A 23,469-nucleotide genomic window follows, 5' to 3' on the forward strand; every position below is an offset into this window, starting at 1 on the left:
TAAAAACTGTGTTAACCTACAATTTGATTTCTCTTTTGTTTCTATGTGTGGCAGAGCCCCCATCTTGGCAAGGCACGTAATCTTACCCAAGCTGTGCACAACCTGTCCAAAGTGTATGTAACACAGCATAAGAATGGGAGGGTGGAGAGAGCAGCAGCACGGATATGTAGCGACTCGAGGCCTGCATGAAAATACATCCAAAGGCAAGATGGCTTGGGAAGTTTAGAGAGCTCTGGGCATCTCCGAAACAATCACGACATTCTAGACATCACCAGAAAATGATGTGTTCCACAAACATCGAGTACCCTGCTCTGTGCCAGACGCTATGCCAGGAACATGACCTAATTAGACAAATAAAACAGTCATTGCATGGGTATTGAATCCGACTTCTTTTGTGCGTGGATCTTCTAAGGTGGCATGTGTCAAAGTGTTAGCCGATGTTAAATGGCCCAGAGGAAAGTGAGGGCTTCTTTTCTCAGCAGCTGGCTTGATTTTAATAAGTGGTCTATTAGGAAAAGTGTCAAAAATTTTTATTCCGTTCAGGCCACAGCTTGAGGGACCAGAAATTAATCTTTTAATAATTTTCCTTTCTGTTCAATGGGAATATGTAATGTTTTTCTACTAATTGGCTTATAAAAGTATTTAGTTAACTTTCAAAATGTATTAAAAATAAAATGTAAACCTTCTTAGCTTTTTGAGAGAAAGGCCATATTTCAATTTAAGCTAATACTGCATGTTCAATATCTGTTACTCAGGAAGTGTTTATGACCACCCATTTCCCCTCCATCGGCTTGATTCCGACAGTCATTGGCCATTATTCTACTTCTAAGAGAAGATGAACTGAAAACCAGGAGAGAACAAAAATCCAACCAAGATTAATATAATACTGCCTTTAGGAGCTTTGAGTGAGACGTTATAAATGAATAGTGGAACCAAGGATTTTGTTCAGTCATCTGTTCAATTCATTGTGTGCCATTCTCCTCAGCAACTTGAGTTAAAGTTGACTAACATTTTGTAACTCACGTCAAGTATAGAGATTAATTTTATCTGCATGGGACTATCTAGTTAATTCCATGGCGACAGATGTTTTGTGCCAAGCGGTCATTGTTTTCATATCTGAGAGGGATCACAGACTGATAGCCTCCTCCAAATCTTATCTATCAAAAAGTTTTGTTAGGCCTATATAGTGAGACTTTGGAACCAACATTTGGAACCAACATTTCAAAATTGGGAGATTACACATAAAGGCCAGATATTTTATCTTCTCAAATGTTTTCAGATCTGGCAACACTAAGCCCACCGTTCTCTTCTGGCAACAGTGGTTTGGCATGGAGTGTCAGTTGCCCTCTTTAAATGGCCATTTAATTTCCCCTGGTCCTCACCTGCCCACTTTGCTGTAGGTAGTTGAATTTGAAACTGCAGGTGAAACGCAGTGTGTGTCCTATGTGTGTGTGTGTGATGTCAGAATGAACTGAATACAGTCAAGTACACTATTATAATCCTGAGTACATTTACTACACCCCAAATAAAATTCCCCCAAGAAGAAGGAATACCACATTTCAGCCCCCTTCTTTTTATCCATAATGAGTTTTAAAGGCTCAACTTCCTCCACTTGCTCACATTATGTTGGCCTCAACTACAAGATGAAATTACATTATTACAGACTCTTAACACTAAAATGGAGATTAGGAATCATTTAAGCCACCCCTTTCCTTTTATTGAGACAACTGAGGCCCAGAAATCTTAATTAACCCACCAAAAAAGGTGGTTGCAGATTCAACAGCTTCTGACAGATGTCCAATCCAGTGTTATTTCTAGTGAACCATCAGAATGTCACCATTCGAAAATCAGACATGTGAGAATTCAGAAAGTTCGCCCAGAGCCATGGACCTAGCTTATAAAATAACAAAACAGATCAACCTGATATGTACTATGAAAAAAGTCCTTAAAATTGGCTAAATTAATAGGTAATAATTTACTCATTTAAAAAGAAAGTAACTCCATGTGGCTTTGTGCATATTGTATTAGTTGGCTAGGGCTGCTACAATGAAGTACTACAAACTGGAAGACTTTAACAATAGAAATGTCAGGTCTCACAGTTCTGGATTCCCTAAGTCCAACATCAAGATGTTGGGGGGTTGGTTCCTTCTGAGGCCTGCGAGGGAGGTAACGTCCCAGGCCTCTCCTTGGCTTGTAGATGGCCATCTTCATGTTGACATGGCATTCTCACTTCTGTATGAGGCTGTCTCTCAATTTTTTCTTTATAAAGACATCAGTCATATTTGATTAGGGCCCACCCTAGACACTTCATTTTAACTTGGTAAAGAAACTATCTCCAAATCCACTCACATTCTAAAGTATTGGGAGTTAGTTTGGGGAGACACAACTTAGCCCATAACACTCTGCCTTCTGCCCCCCCGCCCAAATTCATATCCTTTATTCATGCAAAATCATTCCCACAGCCTCCAAAGTCTTTCCAGGCTCAACTCTTAAGTCCAAAATCTCACCTTAAATATTATCTAAATCACACATGAGTCAAAGTGGAGGTATCATCCTGAAGCAAAATTGCTCTCCAGTTGCAAACCTGTGAAACCAGACAGAAAGTTATCTGCTTCCAAAATGCAATGGCTGGACAAGCATAGAATATACGTTTCCTTTCCAAAAGAAAGAAATCACAGGGTAAAAAAGGGTCATAGTTCCTAACCAAGTCGAAAAGCTAGCAGGGCAAATTCCATTCGATTTTAAGGCTTGAGAATAATCCTCTTTGGCTGAATGTTCTGTCCTCAGGACTCACCAGGAGGGCGCTGTGGCCCTGCATCCTTAGCCCTGGGCAGGAGCCCTACCCTCTGGAGCCAAGAAGGATCCAACCCCTGAAATGCCTTTGGAGTCATTGCTCGTTCATTTCATCCTGTCCCTTTTGGTCTGTGCTAGCAGTGTTTCTGCTGGTACAAAATTCTCAAAACCCTTTTGGCTTCCCATGTAATTCATGGGGGTTTAGATCATCAAAGGGTCCCCCACAGGTCATTCCTGGCTCTGCTGAGATGATTAATTGGATCCACAGGTCACCTGCTTAATCTCTTTAGTGAACGGTTGCTCAGCCACATCCTTGGCCTTCTCTCACACTCTAAGGTCCTGGGGATTAGGAAGGACTTCAACCAATGAATTTGCTGGGGGACACAATTCAACCTACAACAGCTGAAATATTTTTGTACTTTAAGAATTTATTCCAATTCCAATGTGTCTGGCTGGGGTGACAAGTCTTATTAAAGTCAAACTTCATACAACCAGAAATGAAGGCTTCTGAGGGTGAAAGGTTGGGGTGAGGGCGTAAAAAGCAGACAGAAGGACAGAGGAGGCCAGAGCCAGGCCTATATGAGAGAAACGTCCACCTTTCTTCTCCCCCAGCTCACGCCCCCCACAGGCCCAGCCTCCGCTTCAGCCCCTGTCCCAGCCTTGGGGAATCACAGGTGACTGGACATCTCGGGGTCAATCAGCTCTTCCTGCATGTCCCCGAAAGCACCTCCTGCCTCAGCTCTAACAGGTCTCTTTCTGCTATTTGTGTGGAAATTATTCCTCTGGTTCTTCCAAATATTATTTATAGCCATCCAGTTTTTTCCCTCCACCCCCCAAGCTGCCAAACGAATGTAGGTGGGGAGCGATTTTCCCTGTCTGGGTCAGTGAACACCCCCTGTTCTCCACCCCTGCTTTTGAAGATTCCACTCTTGCTGCCAAGTCAACCCATCTGCAGGAAAACACTTAGGAGGAAACAGACTTGAAAAAGAAAAGCAAGCCGTTAGCTCCTGATAGCTTCTCTACGGGGACGAACGTGGGATGAAGTACGGACCCGAGCCACGTGTGTTGTTTGAACGGAATCTGTGATGTTTCTGTGCCTTTGCCTTGGTTACCCAACAGCTAAGGCATCGCCTGCCTCCTCCCCCCTCAACCCTGTTCCTCCTCCCTGTAGATGTCCTGACTTCTTGATTGGAAATTTTCCTTAATATGATTCTGAAAATTACTTTGGAAAAAGTGTTACAGATCTCTGCCAGTTCCTTAGTCATGAAAACCAAATCTAAAAGAATGTCTGAGGACACCTGTTCAGAGCATGTTCTCCACATTCCGCCACCACCACCCTGGCCCCACAAAACACACACTAGGAGCTGGTGGAGGGGGGGTCTCTCCTAATGAAGCCCTAGCATGGCGACCCTCTGCAGTTAGGCTTTGTGATTTTTTATATTGTGAAGCTCCATATTTTGTTCTGCTTTCCCAAGCGTCCAGCCTGCTGAGGCCTCCTCTATATTTACTGTTTATTAATTGATGCAGTAAAGATTAATTGAGCTCCTACTATGAAAAGGACACTGTGTTATGTGTAGGGCTATAATCTGGACTAAAACAGTTAAGAGCTCTGCCCTCAGAGAGCTTGTAGTTTACAAAAGAATACCAACAAAGCCTTCAAGGCAACAATTTTTGTTTCAGCAAAAATTCTCTAAGAACTTAATATCAGAAGAAAAACCTTTAGCTAGAAAAAAAAGAAGTGAGCATTGGCCAGATTTAACTTTAATTCAAGAGAATGACTTGGATATTTTCGTCTCCAGGAAAATGAAGCATCATTAGCTGTTCACTACAAACAACAGACAGGGGTCTTACTGGTCCATATGAGTCTCTCTGGAAGAAAACCATAGTCTACCAAGCTTGTGTTGACGAGAGGGAGAACTTGAGTTTAAATACAGATGGGTATGAAAATAAGCAGTTCTTGTGGCTAATGAGCTCTCTGTGAGCTTAGAAATATATATATTTCTTGACTTTTGACAACCCAGAGTCCTTGCATTGGGAAGGAACAGGAAAAAAAATCAAAATGAAGAAGGTCTGTTTGAAACTCATCTGTCGCACACCTACTATCATAAGATGCTGGTTACGAAGCAGACTGGTTGGGGCTTCTGTGCAAACTTAGTGAGTCAGGAACTAACTTGAGTCCCTCGCTCTCAGAAGCTGCAAGAACTGGGTGTGTCCCAAAGATGTTAGGTCCTGATTTGGAGGAAAAGGGTGGGGAGAGGGGTCACCAAGGAAGTTTCTGGAGAGAGCTGTAAATGACTTTTCTTCTCAGTTGATGGAAAGAGGTGGGTGCAGGAGAGTGGATGAGAAGTGTAGAGAGAAGAGAGATGGGATTTTTTTCAGCAGCTTGGCTAGGCTGCTCATAGTTTAATCTGATGTTCAACTTTGCCTATGTTTTAGGTATGGAAGAAGAGAAAGAGAAGCCTAAATTGGAATGAGATCGAAGTCTACATGGAAGAGATGCACTGAGCCACCACTGAAGGCTCATTACCCCCGGGGCACTGGCCGTACAGGCAGAGGAAGCCTTGAAGCAGGTGGTAGAATTGCCTCCACCTCTCGGCCCTAGAGGGAGGACACCTTCTGTAGAAAAATATCCTACATAAGAATAGAGTACAGTTGTTTCCAAAATAACTCCCCCTCGTTGTTTGTTAAAGAACTCTTTCCAGATTCATGATTGATGATAACATCTTTTTTCCCCCTCTTCTAGTTTTTAAAACTAAAATTGGTCACTGGATTTTAATTTGTGCAATTGTAATACCATTAAGAATAAAATCCTGTTGTTTCTTGTTGAGAAATCTGTGAGAATCAAGGGAGCAGGTGTGGAGTAAGGCATTCACGGATTCGTCCTACAGTGGCTGGACTAATGGGCCTGGGCCACAGGGTTAAGTCTGGAGGAAATGTTGTGGATGGTCCCTATGGCAATAATGTCAATGTTGCCGCAAACAGGCAATGTTAGTAAAAAGTACATCAATTTAGTTAAATACTTGGATGTTTTTGTATATCATGGGTTAATCTTCTGAAACTTTTCTTAAATGCAAACTCTAACTTTAATAAAGACTAAGCAACCCCTAGTCTGATGTCTGCATGGTACATCTCAAACCCTAATAACATTGGTGTCGCCTTTCTTACTTTGTTTCTACTTACCTGTTGAAAGTGGGTTTACTGAACCTGGTTCTTATAATTTGCTGATTGTAAAAATGTGTATCTTTTTGATAAATCAAAAAATATATATATTATGGAAAAAAAGTTAATTTATAAAGTGTTTGACCATAATTATTTTTAAATAATACTTATGCAGAATATGTAATAGAAAATACATAAAAATAAACCTTAGAGAAATATGATGAAGGAACTAATAAAAATCAACGTAGAAATTATGTAAGGCAGCAAGAAAATAACAGTGGAATTAATAAATTGTTTTTATAGTATCTCATCTGTTCAAATAGCATTAAAATATGCAAACTACTGATAAGTTAACTGAAAAGAATGACAGAGAGAAAGGCAAATATAAACACAGATGTGAAGCAAATTTTTAACTATAAAAATATATTTTATAGCTCTATGGCAATAAACTCTTAGGACCCAGTGAAATGCACAGTTTTCAAGGAAAATGAATATAGTAAGAATTAGAAAGCTGGAATGAACTTATATTCATAGAAGATATTTTTTAATGTTCAATTAACTATCTCCAAAAGAGGAGTTGGATCCAGAGTGTTTTATAAGCAAGTTCTTGAAAACTTTCAAGTAACAATTCTCATGTTATTTAAATAGTTCCAAAATTATAGAGTGATGAAACACTTCCCCGTTTATTTTCCAAAGTTAATATAACCCTCAAAACAAAGCCAACATAACAGAAAAAAATTTCACTTGCTTTAACTAAAACGCTAGCAACATCAACCCAGAAGTACACAAATAATTTTTTCAAAACTAAATAAGGTTTATTCTAAAAATTCAAGGATGGCTTAATACTAGGGACTTTAGGTGTGATTAAGTTAAGAATTCTGAGATGTCGGGTTTACACTAGATCATCCTTCTAAGAGGGAGGCAAGAAGGTTCACAGTGGAAAAAAAAAAGTGACAATGGTACCAGAGGTTGAAGTGGTACAAGGAAGGGGCTACAGCCAAAGAATTTGTGTAGACCCTAGAAACTCAAAAAAACAAGGAAATGGGTTCTCACCTGGAGCCTCAAAAGTAATTCTACCCTATTGACACCTTGATTTTAGGACTTAACCTCCAGAGCTGTGAGGTAATAAATTTGAGTTTTAAGCCACTAAGTTTGTAGTAATACAAACGAACTGATACATATGTTATCATTAAGCATTTTTACATATTTATGTAGGCTATTCTTGTGTTATGCTAAAAAACAAAACAAAACAAAATGAGTAACAGCCACATGGTAATATCCAAAATTCGTATTTGTGACTTTCTAATAATTGAATGACTGACACTGTTGTCCCTCGTTAAGTCAAATCAATTATCCAGTGTTGACAAGCTGATCCAAGTCATTCAAACTCATCTTGTCTCATCTGACTTACTGAAATGGAAGTGCTGAGGATCACTGATGAAGTCCCCATGGAAACACTCAAAACATTTGGATGCTTTCATGCCTACTCATCAACTAAGCAACGGAAATTTTTGAGGCAGATGACCCTAATTTCAAGTACAATTCAAAGGATTTTGGAGTAATGACAAACGCCTTTGCTTGTTATAGAGAGATTTTCCAGGAAGAGAGATAGGCATCTTATGTCCAACTTTATGGAAAATATATTATTTAATGCCTCAGTCGAAACAATCCATGCAGTAAAAGTCTCTTGGGAATTTTGCAAGCGTGTAAAATCAAACACAACATAAAAGACTTTTAAATGCTATGTCTGGTTTTATGTATATGCACAAGCATATTCGTAAGTTCGATTGAAATAATCTCGACATAGATGTGTACAAGAGTGAAATTCATTCATTTTCAAGCATCACTAAATGTTCTGGGCCCTCAACCCTGCATCATGCCCAGGCCAGGCATGTTATTTCTTCATCCCCTTCAGGTCTAATATTTATTCTTGTGCTTTTGGAAATCTAAACTGTCAAAACTCCCTCTCCTTTCTCTCTCTTCTTTGTGCCTGGGGAAGCTGGGGAACGACCTATGCTCACATAGGAAATGGCCTCAGAGCTGGAGAATCCCTTCTCTGCCTCTTAGTCCAACACAGAGGTGCTGGAATCGAGTGCTGGCCCTGGGTTTTGAAGGGGATGAAATTGTTAGCTCTTTAGGGAGCTCCCCAAGGTCACACCCTTGCACAGTTCCCCTGTCCTCTTTTCCCCTATTACCAAGGCAACAAGCAATACATCTAAAAGTCTCTGCTTCTGGCAAGCCCCAGCTACCTTCCATGGCATGCACCCATCAGTCCTTTCCAAGCCAAGAGTGGAAACACAGGCTGCCCTGGGGCGCTCTCTCTTACCCCTCCATCAACACCACCACCAAATGCTCTGTCAGCTCGTGGCACACAGCCCCATCCCCACCCCACCCCCACGGTTCTTCCTGGGGAGTGGAGGGAACTTGGGAAACAGATTTCAACAGAAGAGGTAGGAACACATAGAAACTTCCCTGCTGCCTGCCTCCCAGGCTCTCCACCAAGGCAAGGAGAGGGAAAAGGCATTGTTAATACATCATGAGCCTTCCTTCAAAGGTCTAATGTCCTTGCCCCCACTGTGTCTTATTCTATAAAGACTAAAGGAGTAGGGTTTAAGAAACTGGTTCTGCTAGGTGCCTTTTGTTAGTAAAGATCATAGGATGGGACTGGCATCAGGAAATTATCTCATTGAACTTAAAAGGTGAGACACTTGACAAGTTTTATCCTGAACCATGGACTCTAGTTGACAGTTCCAGAGAAGCACAAATGTCCCTCATCACCACTTCACCACTGTTTGTATATTAATTCTGTATTATGGTCATCATTAATTTTGGAATTTTTATATTACAAGGTGATTTTCCCAAGACAGATCCTCAATTTATAACATTGTTATAAACTGTCCTAGAGGCAGTTTTGAAGTGAGTTTTCTATGTAAGCTGGTTCAGTTTGAGAGTACAATCTTTGCACTAACTAAATTATAATTTAGGAGGTCACTATATTGATTTCAAGAGTCCAGTTGTAACTCTGGGATAAAAGTTTCTGAGAACAAAGGGTAGGAGCGACAAAGGGAGGAAGTCCAAGAATGAATAGAGTTTGCATTTATGAGACAGCCTCGCAATCAGCAGCATTTTTTCTGCACTCCAGTAGAATATTAAGGCAAAGTTGAAAGAAGGTTATATTGTGTCTGGCGAATTTATTATTCTTGCCATGAAGAAATTAAAAGGTCTGGGAGAAACCCCCCATTCAACTGTACACAGCTAGAAAAGGTTGGTGAAATATAATAAAAACACTAAATTTCAGACATTGGTCCACAGAGCTGCTTAGGACTATGATCCCTGAAGAAAGGGAAATAAACTCCATGTGCCCTATGATCACTCTGGCTTCGTGCCTCGAGCATTGCCACATCACTGGGTGGGAAACCCCAAACTGAGCTTTTGGTTTCACGGAGTGAAGGAGACCATAGTTCAGGAAGAACGAGCCGACTGGGCTTGTGGAGCAGAGTGCTAGACATGAGGGAGTTATGAAGAGAAGGCGCTCCAGAAATCTGCAAGAATCCCCGCCAGCCTTGGCTGAATACCAATGTGCACATGAACTGGGTGAAACTCTACAATTTGGGGGAAAGAACACTTACCAAGAAGCTATAAACTGAACAAAGCCAAGAGCTCACTTAAGACCAGGAGTCATTCATGTTCCCACTGGCCAGAGGGAAGAGGCCTCACTGAACACACAGGTATTCAGAGGGTCAGGTATTTGTCAGAGTTCTTAGGTAAAGGTTATGCTAGACCCACTTTTAAAAAGCTTTCAAAGAAGACTCAAAATTATTTCACTGATCCTCAGTAACTTAACTGCCTGACGGAATAAAGCACAACACTCTTTAAGGAAAACCCTTCAAAAATAAAGAATTCAGTAGTAAGACAAAATTTGTCATGCCTGGAAAATTTGTCATACAATTAAAATTTCAAGACATGCCAAGAGTCAAGAGAACTTGATCCAAAACCAGGGGAAAAGTCCGTCAACAAAAATAGACCCAGATTGATAAAGAGATGAAATTAGCAGACAAGGACATTAAAACAACTATTATAAATATACTCTTTATGTCAAGAAGGCAGAGAGAAAAATTAATATGATTGGGAAACCTTAAAAAGCAAATGGAAGTTTTAGATATCAAAAATACACTGAATAGAATTAACAGAAAATTAGAGACTTCAGGGGGGAAAGGATCAGTGGATGTGAAGACAGTGCAGTAGAAACTATCCAAACTGAAGGATAGAGAACAAAGAGACTGAAGAAATAAACGCAGCCTCACTGACCTGTGAAACAATACACATGTAATTGAAGTCCATAAAAAAGGAAAGAAGAGGGGAGGGGAGACAGGAAATAATATTTGAATAAATAATAGCAGGAAACATTCCAAATTTGTTGAAAAATATAAATCCACAAAACTCAGCTTAACAAAAATCCCATGCAGGATAAAAGCAAAGGAAATCACACCAAGAGAAGTAATAATATGACTGAAAACGAGATAAAGAGACAAATTTAAAAGTATGCATATTAAAAGTCACATTTTATATAGAGAGGAAAAAAGATAAGAAACACAGATTTCTTCTCAGAACTTATGCAAGCCCAAAGACTTTGGAATGACATCTTTATAGAGCTGAAAGAACGTAACTGTCAATGTAGAATTACATACCCAGAGGAATATATTTCAACAATTAAGGAAAAATAAAGATTATTTTTTCAGACAAACAAAAGTTGAGAAAACCTCATCAGCATCCTTGTACTGCAGGCAGAAGGCAAATGATACTGGCTGGGAGCTTGGATTTCCACACAGAATGAAAAACATTAAAATGGCAAATTTGAGGACAAATATTAAAGGTTTTCTCATATTATAATTTCATTAAAAGATAATAAATTTTTAAAGCAAAAATAAAACTATATAAACAATACATGATTAAAATACATGTAGGAGTAAAATATATAAAAAATTTATAGCACAAAGAATTGGAGGAGAGAATTTTGTAAGGTTCTCCCATAATTCATAAATTGGTATAATATTTTTTAAGGTAAACTGTCAAAAATTAAAGAAGCAATATTTAAACCAAAGGCAACTAGTAAAAAGGGGAGATAACAGCTAATAAACTAATAGTGGAGATAAAATGGAATACTAAAAATGCTTAATTATTAAAGTGTTCTGTACCCTGGCTGTGGTGGTGATTCCACATATGTATACAACTGTCAAAACTCATCAAATTGTGCACTTTGAGAGAATGTAATTTATTGTACATGCATTATTTCCCAATTAAGTTAATAGAAATAATCTAATGGAAAGCAAGAAAGAAAGGAAAAAGAAGCACAAAACAGGTAGGGCAAATAGAAAATAAATCATAAGATTTTTAGATTTGCCCAGCAGACGTGGCTTAGTGGTTGAGCGTTGACCTAGGATCCAGGAGATCGCGGTTCGATTCCCAGTCAGGGCACATGCCTGGGTTGCGGGCTCGATCCCCAGTTGGGGGCGTGCAGGAGGCAGCCGATCAATGACTCTCTCATCATTGATGTTTCTATCTCTCTCTCTCCCTCGCCCTTCCTCTCTGAAATCAATAAAAACATATTTTTTTGAAAAAGATTTTTAGATTTAAATCTAACCATTCAATAATTACTTTAAATGTAAATAATCTAAATACTGCAATAGATGCAGGAATTTTCTGACTGAATAAAAAGGCAAGACCAAACCATATTTTGCCCACAAGAAATTCATTTGAAAAATAAAACCACAAGTTAAAAGTAAAAGAACTGAAAATACATGTCATGCGCCACGAGTCATAAGAATCTGGAGTAGCTGTATTAATAGCAGACAAAATAAACTTTATAACAAAGAATATTACCAGGAGTAAAGAAGAGCATGTTATAATTCCACCTTTTTAACTTGGGCAAAGAGTCCCAGAGAACAAGGGGAGAAATTCAATAAATAGGAGCCGAAATACCCGGGTTGTCATTCCTGAGGAGTCATCATCAACGGGCCAAAATCCTAATCAGGCTCCTTTTCAGGCAGGTCACTCTTGACAGATTCCTTTTAAAGTTTTGGAGTTATTTAATTTGCGCAAATAACATTCCCTAAGTTAATCTCTTACTACACGATCTAATTTTTAAAAAAGAGTTATTTGGGGCACAGAATGCTCTATTATTTGAACATCAACTGAGACTACCACCAGGAGAAAAGACAGATTCCCTGCCGGAGGGCCTGAACGTAAAGGCCCTCCCAGTTTCATTGTGCGGGGGATGTGGGTGCAGGGCCTCAAAACGGGCAAAGCTTCCACTTCCTTAAAAGTACCTGTTTTTTTACCTGCAATGTGCAGTACTCTTTCAAGCAGTAAAGGGGACATTTTCAATGCCCGACTCCAGGTGAAGACATATCTCCTCTTGCATTCTCCCCCAGGCGCAGAACAAACTGTTTTACCTACTGTGTGTTTTCTCACACTCTACTGAGACATGAAATTCTGACACCTTAAAAATAACCTGAGGTATTGTTCATATTCTTTTGTACGCATCAAATATTACATTTAAAAAGACAATACAGGAAAAATAATTTGGCAGTGGCCCTGGCATGGACCTGCATTAAAAGTGGCTGTGTACAATTTTTTCTCTCCTTTCTCGTGTGACTCCTCATATCCACAGGGACCCCTCTCCTCCCTCTCACAGATTTCTGGCCATTTTCTAGCAAGGCAGTTTCTCAACTCATTATTTTTACCCATTTATGAGCCTTCAGGCCCCTCTCTTTATTTCTGTCCACATAGCGCCTTCCCCTGCAATTTTCATTCTTTCTCCTTCTTTGAGACAGTGGGTTTCATAACCTAAACGGGAATAGTGAGAATTCCCCACCGCTGTGAGACTTGATCCCTTCCATCAAGAGAAATGACAGGCTAGGGCCCTGAGACAAGGCTGTGGGCGTGGGGACAGAGTGGAGCTGGGATTCTGCCAGGCCCCCTGCTAACCTGAACACTGCTCTTTTGTGTCCCCATCACAGAGGAATAGAAATGGAAAGTACTGGTCCCAGGACACTGAAGTGTTACCACTAAATGGTTTGAGGATTGTTAGGTGATTAGCATATTGATTGTTGCCACAGTCCCCCAAACTCTGGATCTCCCCAAGATCCTTTAGCATTCCCTCATTCCGTCACTGCCCCAGCCACGGGCCCTTCAATTAGTGTAAAGGGACCATCATAATAGGGAGCACAGAGACAAGAAAAGGCAGAAACGGACAGAATAACAGCGTTCACTGCCTTTTGTAGCAAATTCCCCAGTTTACCTTCCTAAAGCTGAAAGAAAACTATTCTGGCTGAAACAAAGAGGAAATGAGTTGTGAGTCGAGTAGCATGGTGCTGGGATCTCAAGCTGCAGATTCAGGCAGGCGCTACTCGGATTCCCACCTCTGCCATCCATTAGCTGGGGGACCTCCTGATTAGGCCTTCTAGCCTCGCTGTTCTCATCTGCAAAGTGGAGATAACAACGTCCCCTTCCTATTGAGCTGTTGCAGACATGCAAGGATGCAGCAACTGACTAGCTTTAATATAAACTCAAGAAGTGGAAGCCAGTACTACTTTTCTCAGTGCAATGTGGTAGGAACTAAAGGATAAATTAGGAGTGGAAGGTATTTGCTGCTGTTCAGGAGCTCACAATTTAATTTAAAAAAACCATGAAAGATAAATAATATATAATTCAGGAAAAGGTCAGTATGTAAGCAGTAGCCTCTGTTCTAAGACAGGAGGAACTTGTGAACACTGAGGAAGAGGTCAAGATGCTATAAAGGGCACAGAACGTTTGTTTAACTTTAAGAAATGAGTCATTTTTAATGTATAGCCATTTCTATACCGTCTTCATCATCCTTAAAGTTCAGAGACAGTGGAAAGCTACATGCGATTTTGGATAACAAAATCTGTAACTACACATATTGAAACTGGCTGGTCTTAACCTTTTGCCCTCATGGCTACGGGAATCCTATCAAAAGGGGAAAGTGGAAGAAGTTCTCAAGACTCCTGGTACTTTGTATGTGTCTAATACATATTTGAGTCTCTCCCTTGGTTTGTAGACTCTTCGGTTCATTCCCAATATTCCTATATTCCATTGGGAAGTGCCTTGGAATGCGTTGTTTCCATGTATGGTGCTGGGCAGCCTTCCCTTTCAAATCACTTTGAATTAAGAGACTAATGTCTTTCAGCTCTAGAACGGATCTTGAATTATTTATTGGTAAGTTCTTCCCTTCCTTTTTCTCTGTTCTTTGTGTCTGGAAATCCTGCCTTTCAAATGTTAGACAACCTAGGCTGGTCCTATAATTCTAGTCTTTCCTCTTGTTTTATCTCTTTGCCTTTTGCTCTACTTTCTCGGGAATTTTCTTATTTTATCTTCCAATCTTTCACTGGAGCTTTTCAACAGCTAACATGGTTTTAGTTTTTGTTTTTTAATTTATCTTTATTGTTGAAAGTATTACAGGTGTCCCATTTTTTCCCCCCCAATTCACCCCCTCCACTTCGCTCCTACCACCTCCCCAGACCTTCACCCTGTTATTGTCTGTGTCCATGGGTTATGCATATATGCATATAACTTCTTTGGTTAATCTCTTCCCACCCTCCACGCCCCTTCCCTCTTTCCTCTGAAATATGATCGTCTGTCGCATGTGTCAATGTCTCTGGATCTATTTAGTTCGTCAGATTCTTTTGTTCATTTGCTTCTTCTTAAAGAAGACTCTTCAACATTTCCTGTACTGCTGGTCTGGTGGTGATGAACTCCTTTAGCTTTTTCTTATCTGTGAAGCACTTTATTTGACCTTCAGTTGTAAATAACAGCTTTGCTGGGTAGAGCAGTCTTGGTTGTAGTTCCTTGTTTTTCATCACTTTGAATATTTCTTGCCACTCCCTTCTGGCCTGCAAAGTTTCAGTTCAGAAATCAGCTGACAGTCATATGGGTGCTCCCTTGTAGGTAAATAACTGTTTTTCTCTTGCTGCTTTTAAGATTCTCTCTTTGTCTTTAAACTTTGGCCTTTTAATTATGATGTGTCTTGCTGTGGGCCTCTTTGGGTTCCTCTTGTTTGGGACCCTCTGTGCTTCCTGGACTTGTAAGTCTCTTTCTTTCCCCAGGTAGGGGAAGTTTTCTGTAATTATTTTTTCAAATAGGTTTTCAATTTCCTGCCCTCTCTTCTCCTCTGACACCCCAATAATACGAATGTTGGGCCTCTTGAAGTTGTCCCAGAGGCTCCTTATACCATCTTCATATTTCTGGATTCTTTTTTCTTTTTGCTCTTCTGGTTGGGTGTTTTTTGTTTCCTCATGTTCCAAATTGCTGATTTGATTCTCTACTCTACTGCTGATTCCCTGTAAATTATTCCTCATTTCAGTTTGTGTAGCCTTCATTTCAAATTGGTACTTTATTATGTCATCTATTTTCTCAGTTATTTTCGTAATAAGATGCTTTGGCATCCTTATAAACAAAATTCTGAACCCTGTATCTGTTAGCTTGTTTGGATCTATTTCATTTAGTTCCTGTTCTAGAGATTTCTTCTATTCTTTCCTTTGTGATGTTTCTATGCCTCCACATTTTGGCTGCTTCCAGGTGTTTGTTTCTATGTATTAGGTAGAGCTGCTATGTCTCCTGGAATTTGTACAGTGGCTTTGTGTAGTAGGTGTCCTGTAGGGTCCAGTGGCTCAGCCTCCCCAGTCACCTGAGCTGGGCCCTCTAGGTGCTCCCCTGTGTGGGCTGTGTGCACTGTCCTGTTGTAGTTGAGCCTTGGTTGCTGTTGGTGTCACTGGGAGGAATTGACCCCCAGGCCAATCAGCTGTGAGAACCAGCTACAACTACAGCCAAAGAGCTGCTGTGTTGGAGACACCCCTATGGAGCAGGATTTACTTCAGTGGAGCTTTGGTTCACCAAGTGCACCCCTTGAGTGTCACTCGTGGCTGTGGTAGGGTTGTAATCCAGTGTGGTCGAGTCTGACCACCAGGTGCACTGTCTCTGGGGCCTCCCGGGAGCTGCAAAGTCAGCCTGTGCCAGTGCCTTGCCCAGGGCCACCCAGCATGAGCTACACAGCAAACCGTAGTTGGCTGCTCCTTGTGCTGGGCTTGGAGGTGCCCAGGAGAGGCCAAGCTATGAGCCAATGCAGCTGCCACTAGTGCCAGGCCTGGGGCCACTTATCAAGCTGTATGGGGCCCGCTGCTGCTTGCTTGAGAGATTTTAGGAAAGTCCCAAGCATGAGGTTCGAGAGGCCACTTGCACAGAAAAGCCCCTGGAAATGGCCCGGATGAGCTGCAGGTGGGGGGGCGGGGCCTCGGGAATCAGGGGGCGGGGCCAAAGGTGTGAGCCAGGTGCTGGCGACTCAAACATGGCGCCTGCCTGCCGGCTGTGTGCGGGGAGGACTCGCCAAAGGAGCCATGGCCTCCGCCAGCCCTTCTTCCTGGGAGGAAGCCGCCCTCCGCCTCTCGCCCCGACTTCAGGCAGGTTAGTTCCCCCCCGAGTGTCCCGGGTCCCTTCAGGCTGCTGCCCGGCGCTGGGCTCAGAGGGAGCGTCCGAGTGAGTCCGTGCCGGGCCCTTTAGAGGAGCTGCTGGGGCTCCCGCAGCCTCCGCGACCCTCAGCGACAGTCCCCGCTGGTTTCACAGCTGAAGGTGTGGGGACGTCTCTTCCCAGCCCTGGAGCCCTGGGCTGGGGGCCTCCTGTGGGGCTGGGACCCCTCCCTCCTCCGGGAAACCTTCTGCGCCGAGATGTCCTCCAGGGTTTAAACGAGGCACTGGGTGTGGGCCCGCGGTCGTGTCTCTGTGTCTCTGCCCCCATCCGCCTGCGTCTCCGCCCCTTCTCCCGGTCTCGGTGCTTCTTCAGGTCCCTGGTTGTGGGGCTTCTGTTCAGTTGGATCTCAGGAGGTTCTGAGTGATGGTGGTTCTGTGTTTTATTTGTAATTTTAATGTGGTTGCGGGAGGCGGCGGGCACAGCTGCTACCTACACCGCCATCTTGTTTTATCTCCCGCTAACATGGTTTTAATTTCAAAAGTTCTATCAATGTTTCCTGAATGTTCCTGCTTTATAGCATCCTGTTCTTGTGGTCGTATCTTTGCGTTGTGGAGAGCAGAGAGAGGAAGATCTCTTTTTATAAGGGCAGTAATCCCATTCATGAGGGCTCCACCCCATGACAGATGATTGATAGATGAAAGCTATAGGTAGATGATAGATAGATGATGATAGATGATAGATAGATAGATAATGATGATAGATGATAGATAGATGATAGGTAGATAGATAGATAGATGATAGATAGATAGATGATAGATGATAGATAGATGATAGATAGATAGATAGATGATAGATAGATAGATAGATGATAGATGATAGATGATAGATAGATAGATGATAGATAGATAGATAGATGATAGATAGATAGATGATAGATAGATAGATAGATAGATGATGATAGATAGATGATAGATTAGATAGATAGATAGATAGATAGATAGATAGATAGATAGATGATAGATAAATGATAGATAGATAGATAATTGATAGATGATGATAGATAGATAGATAGATAGATAGATAGATAGATAGATAGATAGATAGATAGATAGATGATAGATAGATGATAGATGATAGATGATGGAGATACTCTACACACGGAAGGAAGGGAGAAATAGATTCAGACACAGAAAGTGGTCCGGGGCACAGAAAAGCTTGAGGTAGTTTCTGCACCAGGGTTCTTCGCTGAGCCTCAGGGAGGAGCTGTCACCATTTCTAGAACACTTTTTGCATGAAATTTCAATAAATTACCATTAAGCTTACACTTGGAGTATTCTATTGTCCTCGGAGATTTAAGATTTTTCTGAATATGTGTGTGTGTGTTTCATTTTATAGGTTTTACCACTTAAGCACATGCATGGCATAGGATTTCTGTTAAGAATGGACACATGCTAATATGGGGGAGTTAGCTATTTTCAACATTTCCTGGCAAAAGAAAGAAAACAATGTGAAAGAAAGCCAATAAGAGAGCATTTTTACCTTTTTAAATGAGGATTTCTTTTTAATTTTAAACTATGTCTATCTTAGGACATGCTCTCCTTCTTGTCTTGACTGAGGCTCCCAGAGCTCCCAGCGCTCCAGTCTACATGGCATCTGCCATGGGACCTGCTTGCTCCTGGGCAAGCTCCACTCTCTTGAAATATTTTTAAACAAATTTTTATACATCTTTGAAAAATTAGTCATGTTAACTTATGAAACCTCCTTAGAGGCTGATATGGGCCTCTTCCTTGAATGATAAAGATGAGAGAATTTCTTTTACTAAAAAATAGGCCTGCGCTAAATCCAGGCACTCTACTTAACACGGGCCTTCCATTGTCTTCACCTCATTAACTCCCCCCAGCCCTGGGTAGAGCAGCAGTGCTCTGTGCATCCGTATATCCATTCATTACACTCACTAAACATTTTCTGGCAAGTTTCCTATGCGCCAGGCACTTTCCTATGAACCAGAAATACAACAGTGAACAGCAACAGCAACAAATCCTACTCTCATCCTAAATGACCTGGATGTGACAGAAAATTTAAATCAACAGCGGTAAATGCATACAGTAGGTCATACAAAAGTAAGAACTATAGGGAAAATAAAATAGAATAAGGTGATAAGAATTGTCAGAAGAATGAGAGTTGCTATTTTATATAATTTTATCAATTACATTGGCAAGTTGACATGTGATCAGATTTCTGCAGCTGATGGGGGAGTGAACCATGTGGTTATCTGAGGACAAGGCCCTGAGGCTAGAGTTTCCTTGGTATTTTGGGGATTGATTGGAGCAGAGCAAGCAGAAATCAAGGAGAAAGAAGAGGCTCAGACATGTAAGGCGCAGGAAGTATTATTACAATGACTTTTACCCTAACTGAAATCAGAAGTTATTGGCAAGTTTCCAGCAGAGCTGTAAATGTTGCCTAACGTTTTGTTTTGTTTTGTTTTTAATGGTTTGTTCTGAGGCTACAGCGGTAAGAATAGACTTGACTTGGCGTGGCAGGCAGAATAATGTCCATCTCCTAATGTCTGGAACCTCTGAATGTGTTACGTCACATGGCAAAGGGGAATTAAGGTTGCAGATGAAATTAAGGTTGCTGATCAAATGGGGAGAGATGGGAAGATTATCCTGGATTATCTGGGTAGGCCCAGTGTAACCACAAGGGTTGTTATGAATGAAAGAGGGTGATGGGAGAGTCAGAGTGAGAGTGATGTAATGCAAAAGACTTGACCATCATTGCTGGTTTTGAAGACTGAAGGGGGTCATGAGCCAAGAAGTGCAGGCAGACTCTAGAAGCTGGAAAAGGCAAGGGAATAGATTCTCCCCTGCAGCTTCTGGAAGGAATGCAATCTGCCAACACATTTTAGACTTCTCAAATCCATAACTAAAAGATAAATTTGTTTTTTTAAGCCACTTAGCTTGTGCTAATTTGTTACAGCAGAAATAAGAAACTAATACAGATGGGGTGCAAAGGTGGAAGCAGAGAGGCAGTTAAGTCACTGTACACTCACCATGTGCCAGACACTGGGTTAGATGCCAATGACAAAAAGAAAAAATACGATTCCTATCATCAGAAAGCACACAGTTTAAAAGAGTGATATAAGCAATTAATTCTAGAACAGAATAAAAACTGCAACACAGATGTACGTGTAAGGTTCATTCCTGCCACAAAGGGGGATGTTATCAGCCCTCCTCCTTTCTTTGGGAATTAGGAGTTTTGCATCAAGGTTCTAGATGAAGGTTCAAGAAGAAGAAGGACTGGGTGTACCAAACTGTAGGACCAGCACTTGCAAAGGCACAGAGATATGATATAGGGTGTCCCGGTCCAGAACTATGAAGAGCTTGGAGAGTCGTGAATATGGCAGAGTGGCAGAAGATAAATGAAGAGACACAGATCATGAAGAGCTTTCCATACTAAGAGTTGTAGAAAGTAAGGGACAATTGCAGGAAATTAAGCAGTGATTTCATTAATTTTAAAAAGGTCATTCTGGTGGCAGTGTGGAGCAGATATTGGAAAAGAGTGAAACTGACGATTAAGATTAAAAAAATAAAGGCTTCGAAGAAGAAAGAAAGATACCAGAGTGGTAAGACTTAATAGAGCACGGTGATTGATTGATTGTGGGTTTTGGAAGAGAGGGGATTGTCTAGCATTACTCTAGGATTTTGGTTTGGCTGATATATCAATTAGGATTAGGTTTGGCTGTGAGTAACAAAGACAAAATATAGCAAAGGCTAGATGAAATGGAAGCTCATTATCACTTGTATGTAAGTCCAGATGTTGGCAATGTAATATTAGAACAGCTCTGCCCCTTGAAGCCCTCACAGACCCAGTCTCCTTCCTGCATATAAGTCAGTATCCCTAAGGTTGTGGTCTCAGTCTTGTGGTCCAATGTGGCAGCTCAAGCTCCTATCATCACTTTCACATTCCAGGAAGCAGGATGGAGGAAGGAGTAAAGGAAATAAAGGCAAAGGAAAGATCCTAGCTATATTTTAAAGGCTTTCAAAAGCTGCCACATGACACAACCATTTGCATTCCTTTGGCCAAAACTTAGCCACAGAGAGACTGGGCAAGTAGCCTTTATTCTGAGTGGCCATTAGTCCAGCTAAGAATATGGAACTGTATTACTATGGAAAGAGGGAGAACAGATATTGGGAAACAACAGCAGTTGAGGAGTGGTTTCTCTGACTTAATTGAATACACATGAAGACTGATATGGCCCCCAAATTCCCACCTACCTCCCAACATGTGTTTAGCTAGGAATAAGTGTAATAATCACATAGATCTGGGCAACCATGGATCTAAAACAAATACAAGTGGCTTCGTTGTGGTCTGGAGCTCCAAACAATGAGCACACAGTACCCAGCAACTGTTTAGGGTAAATGATGGAAAATCCCCCTGAAGGTCAGAGGTTCAGACGTTTGGGAAGACAGAGAAGTTTGGGATACAGAAGTTTGGAAAAAAATGTAAATATGAAGAAAATAAGGCCAATATAGGGTTCTACTTGACTCAGGAAGACTAAAAGTGAATCGCTTAAAAGTAAGTGAATGAATTCCATTACCAGATAGAGTAACTTACTGGGCCTTAGGGATTGCTGTAGAGAAATACAGATTGTCAAGATGACCCAAAGACACTAACTTTAATACCAAACTCTTGGGCAATGGTAACTGCCATCAAACAGTTGGCTCCACTTAACAAAGTATTTCTTGAACAACTATTAGAAACCCAGATAGAGGAATACAAAAAAATAAAAAATAAAACTTAAAAAAATGAGGCATTGTTCTGACCTGAAAAACTCAAGTGTTATGAGAAAGAGGAGACTTAACACGTGAAATACAAGAGACAAGAGAGTAAAAGAGCATAATCCAGGGCCCAAATGCCTGATATTTTTCCTCAAGATTTCAGAAACAAAAGCAACTGAAGACTTTTCCTCTTCACTTATGACTTGAGAGGGTACTATTTCCTAAATTGCAACAGCCTGGAAAGGAAAATATAGAACATGGAGTATTACCAACACTTTTTTGTCCACTGAAAACTCACTATATTTAAACTGGAAACATACAGAATATGTTGGGCCAATTGATAAGCACTAGAGGCCTTTAAACATATCTGTGCCTCCCCAGGCACACAAACATGAAGTTGAGCACAAAGAGAATGTCCAAGCATGTTGACTTACCTTTTACGCACAAAATATAGACTTGAGGTCAATTAAAATGACAGCCAACTAAACAAGGAGAGTAAATATAAAAATATTAAGACTTTGTGCTTTCTCAAAAGATGTTAGAAAAGAGAGATGTTTGCTTTAAATTTCACAAATAGTGCTTCCATAGCCATTTAATTGTTCTTATAATACTTAGAATCTAAATGTGAAAGTAAAATCAGGATAACATGAATAATCCATTAACAAGAAACTGAACCACAAGAAAGAAATGTTGAGTAAATGTCTGAATGAAGAGTTACGTTAAGTGATTCTGAGACTATTGTTATTACTCACATGCCTTTGGAAAAAAAAAAAATTGTTTAATTATACAATTGCCAAGATTTTACTGCAGTGCAAGTTTCAATTCTCTGTATCATCATACAATTACAATTTTTAAAAAGATTTAGCTTTATCCAAAAAAAAAAAAAAAAGCAGTCCTATTATAATCTAGAAATACTTTTCAAGTCAAAGCTTACTTTTACACCCATGGAGTAAAAATTTTTAACTGAGTTGAAACACATCAAAACATGCTCATTATTTTTACTCCCAAGCACATTTTGGGTTCCTTATATTTCTTTTCCTGGGCATCCAGATGTGTTCTAAGAAAAACGCTACTGGGATTACATTTCATCTACATGGTTGTTGTGTGTGTTTTTTTAAAAAAGGAGAATTAGCACTCTTCTAATTTGGCGGTGGTTTTAACTCAAATTCCAGATTAAAGATGTTGAAGCTCCTGCAATCACAGCTCTTTAGAACACATCAATGGATCTTCATAGGCTTCATTAGGAATTGTACAGCTAAAAAGATCAGAGAAAAATGGTACCCTCTTTAATTAGTCCTTGTAAAAATCCATCCTCTGGATGTTATAGACATCGCTCAACTTAATTCTAGTTCATTTAAGACATCGAAGGAGACAAAGGTGAGCAGATCCCATAAAGGCTTTGAATATGCCTCTTATTAATTAGTATTTTCATGGGATAGTAGAATTTTCTGTGGTTAATGATTCTGGTGGGCTGCAGAAGCAGCGGCAAACTCAGACTCATTAGGGCTCAAAGGGGTCTTAAAAAGCCATTTAAATCCAGTTCTCTGTCTTTAGGCAGAACCACTGGAGAATATGAGGTGCTATCAAATTTTTGTATAACTTCACGAAAATACATTCTAGGGACATAAGGACAACAAAAACTCAAAAACGTCTTCAATGTCTAGCAACCCTCATTGTCAACTCTCGTTGTTCTCAGGATATTTCAAATCCATGAACCTGAAAATTAGATGCATGACAGAACTCATCTCTGGATGTCAGCACATCCACCAATTGTGTGTGCCTCCCGAGAAAGTATATGTGATTCACATCTGTACTTGAAGAAAAAAGAGTTCAAAGCCCGAGTCGTTTCTCAAGAGGTTCTAAGCCAGAATGACTTCCGTTCCCTTCAAAATAAAATATTGATTTCAGGAGGGTAAAGCCACCTGTCCCATTTCTATTTACCAGAACTAGGCAACTTCTGAGACTGTATTCTTCTCTTTGGAATTTGTTTTTACATTGGGAATATGAACGTGAGCATATGTTTTAAAGACTTAAAAAGCAACACACCCTTTAAATGCTAAGTATGTCTATAATTACTTAACACCTGCTTAAATAAAGGCAAGAATGGCTCCAAACAGAGTGTTACTTATTTTATGTTGTTAGGATCCTGGAAAAGAAGGTGGAGTTTGGGGGAAGGGGTTACAACTGCCTGAGAGTATGTCAAGGAGAAACTAGCTAAAACTACAACAATCACAAATCAAGAACATCTCAGGACTG

The 23,469-nt window shown here is 40.6% G+C and overlaps 1 protein-coding gene across 2 annotated transcripts in view; it reads left to right on the forward strand.

The window, feature by feature from the left end:
* AIG1 (androgen induced 1) overlaps positions 1 to 5,900 on the forward strand; it is a 161,914-nt gene extending 156,014 nt beyond the window's left edge. Inside the window, exon 6 of one of the 2 annotated variants that reach the window (XM_087817660.1) lies at positions 5,230 to 5,900. In XM_087817660.1, coding sequence (XP_087673786.1) covers positions 5,230 to 5,267 — 38 coding nt within the window. In that variant the 3' untranslated portion in view covers positions 5,268 to 5,900. Of the gene's footprint in view, positions 1 to 54; positions 475 to 5,229 lie in introns of those variants that run through there. The other variant, XM_087817661.1, reaches the window with a different exon arrangement.
* Positions 5,901 to 23,469: the final 17,569 nt, after the last annotated feature.

Source organism: Miniopterus natalensis, chromosome 5 (assembly GCF_054644295.1).
Source record: "Miniopterus natalensis isolate mMinNat1 chromosome 5, mMinNat1.hap1, whole genome shotgun sequence".
Classification (NCBI taxonomy): domain Eukaryota; kingdom Metazoa; phylum Chordata; class Mammalia; order Chiroptera; family Miniopteridae; genus Miniopterus; species Miniopterus natalensis.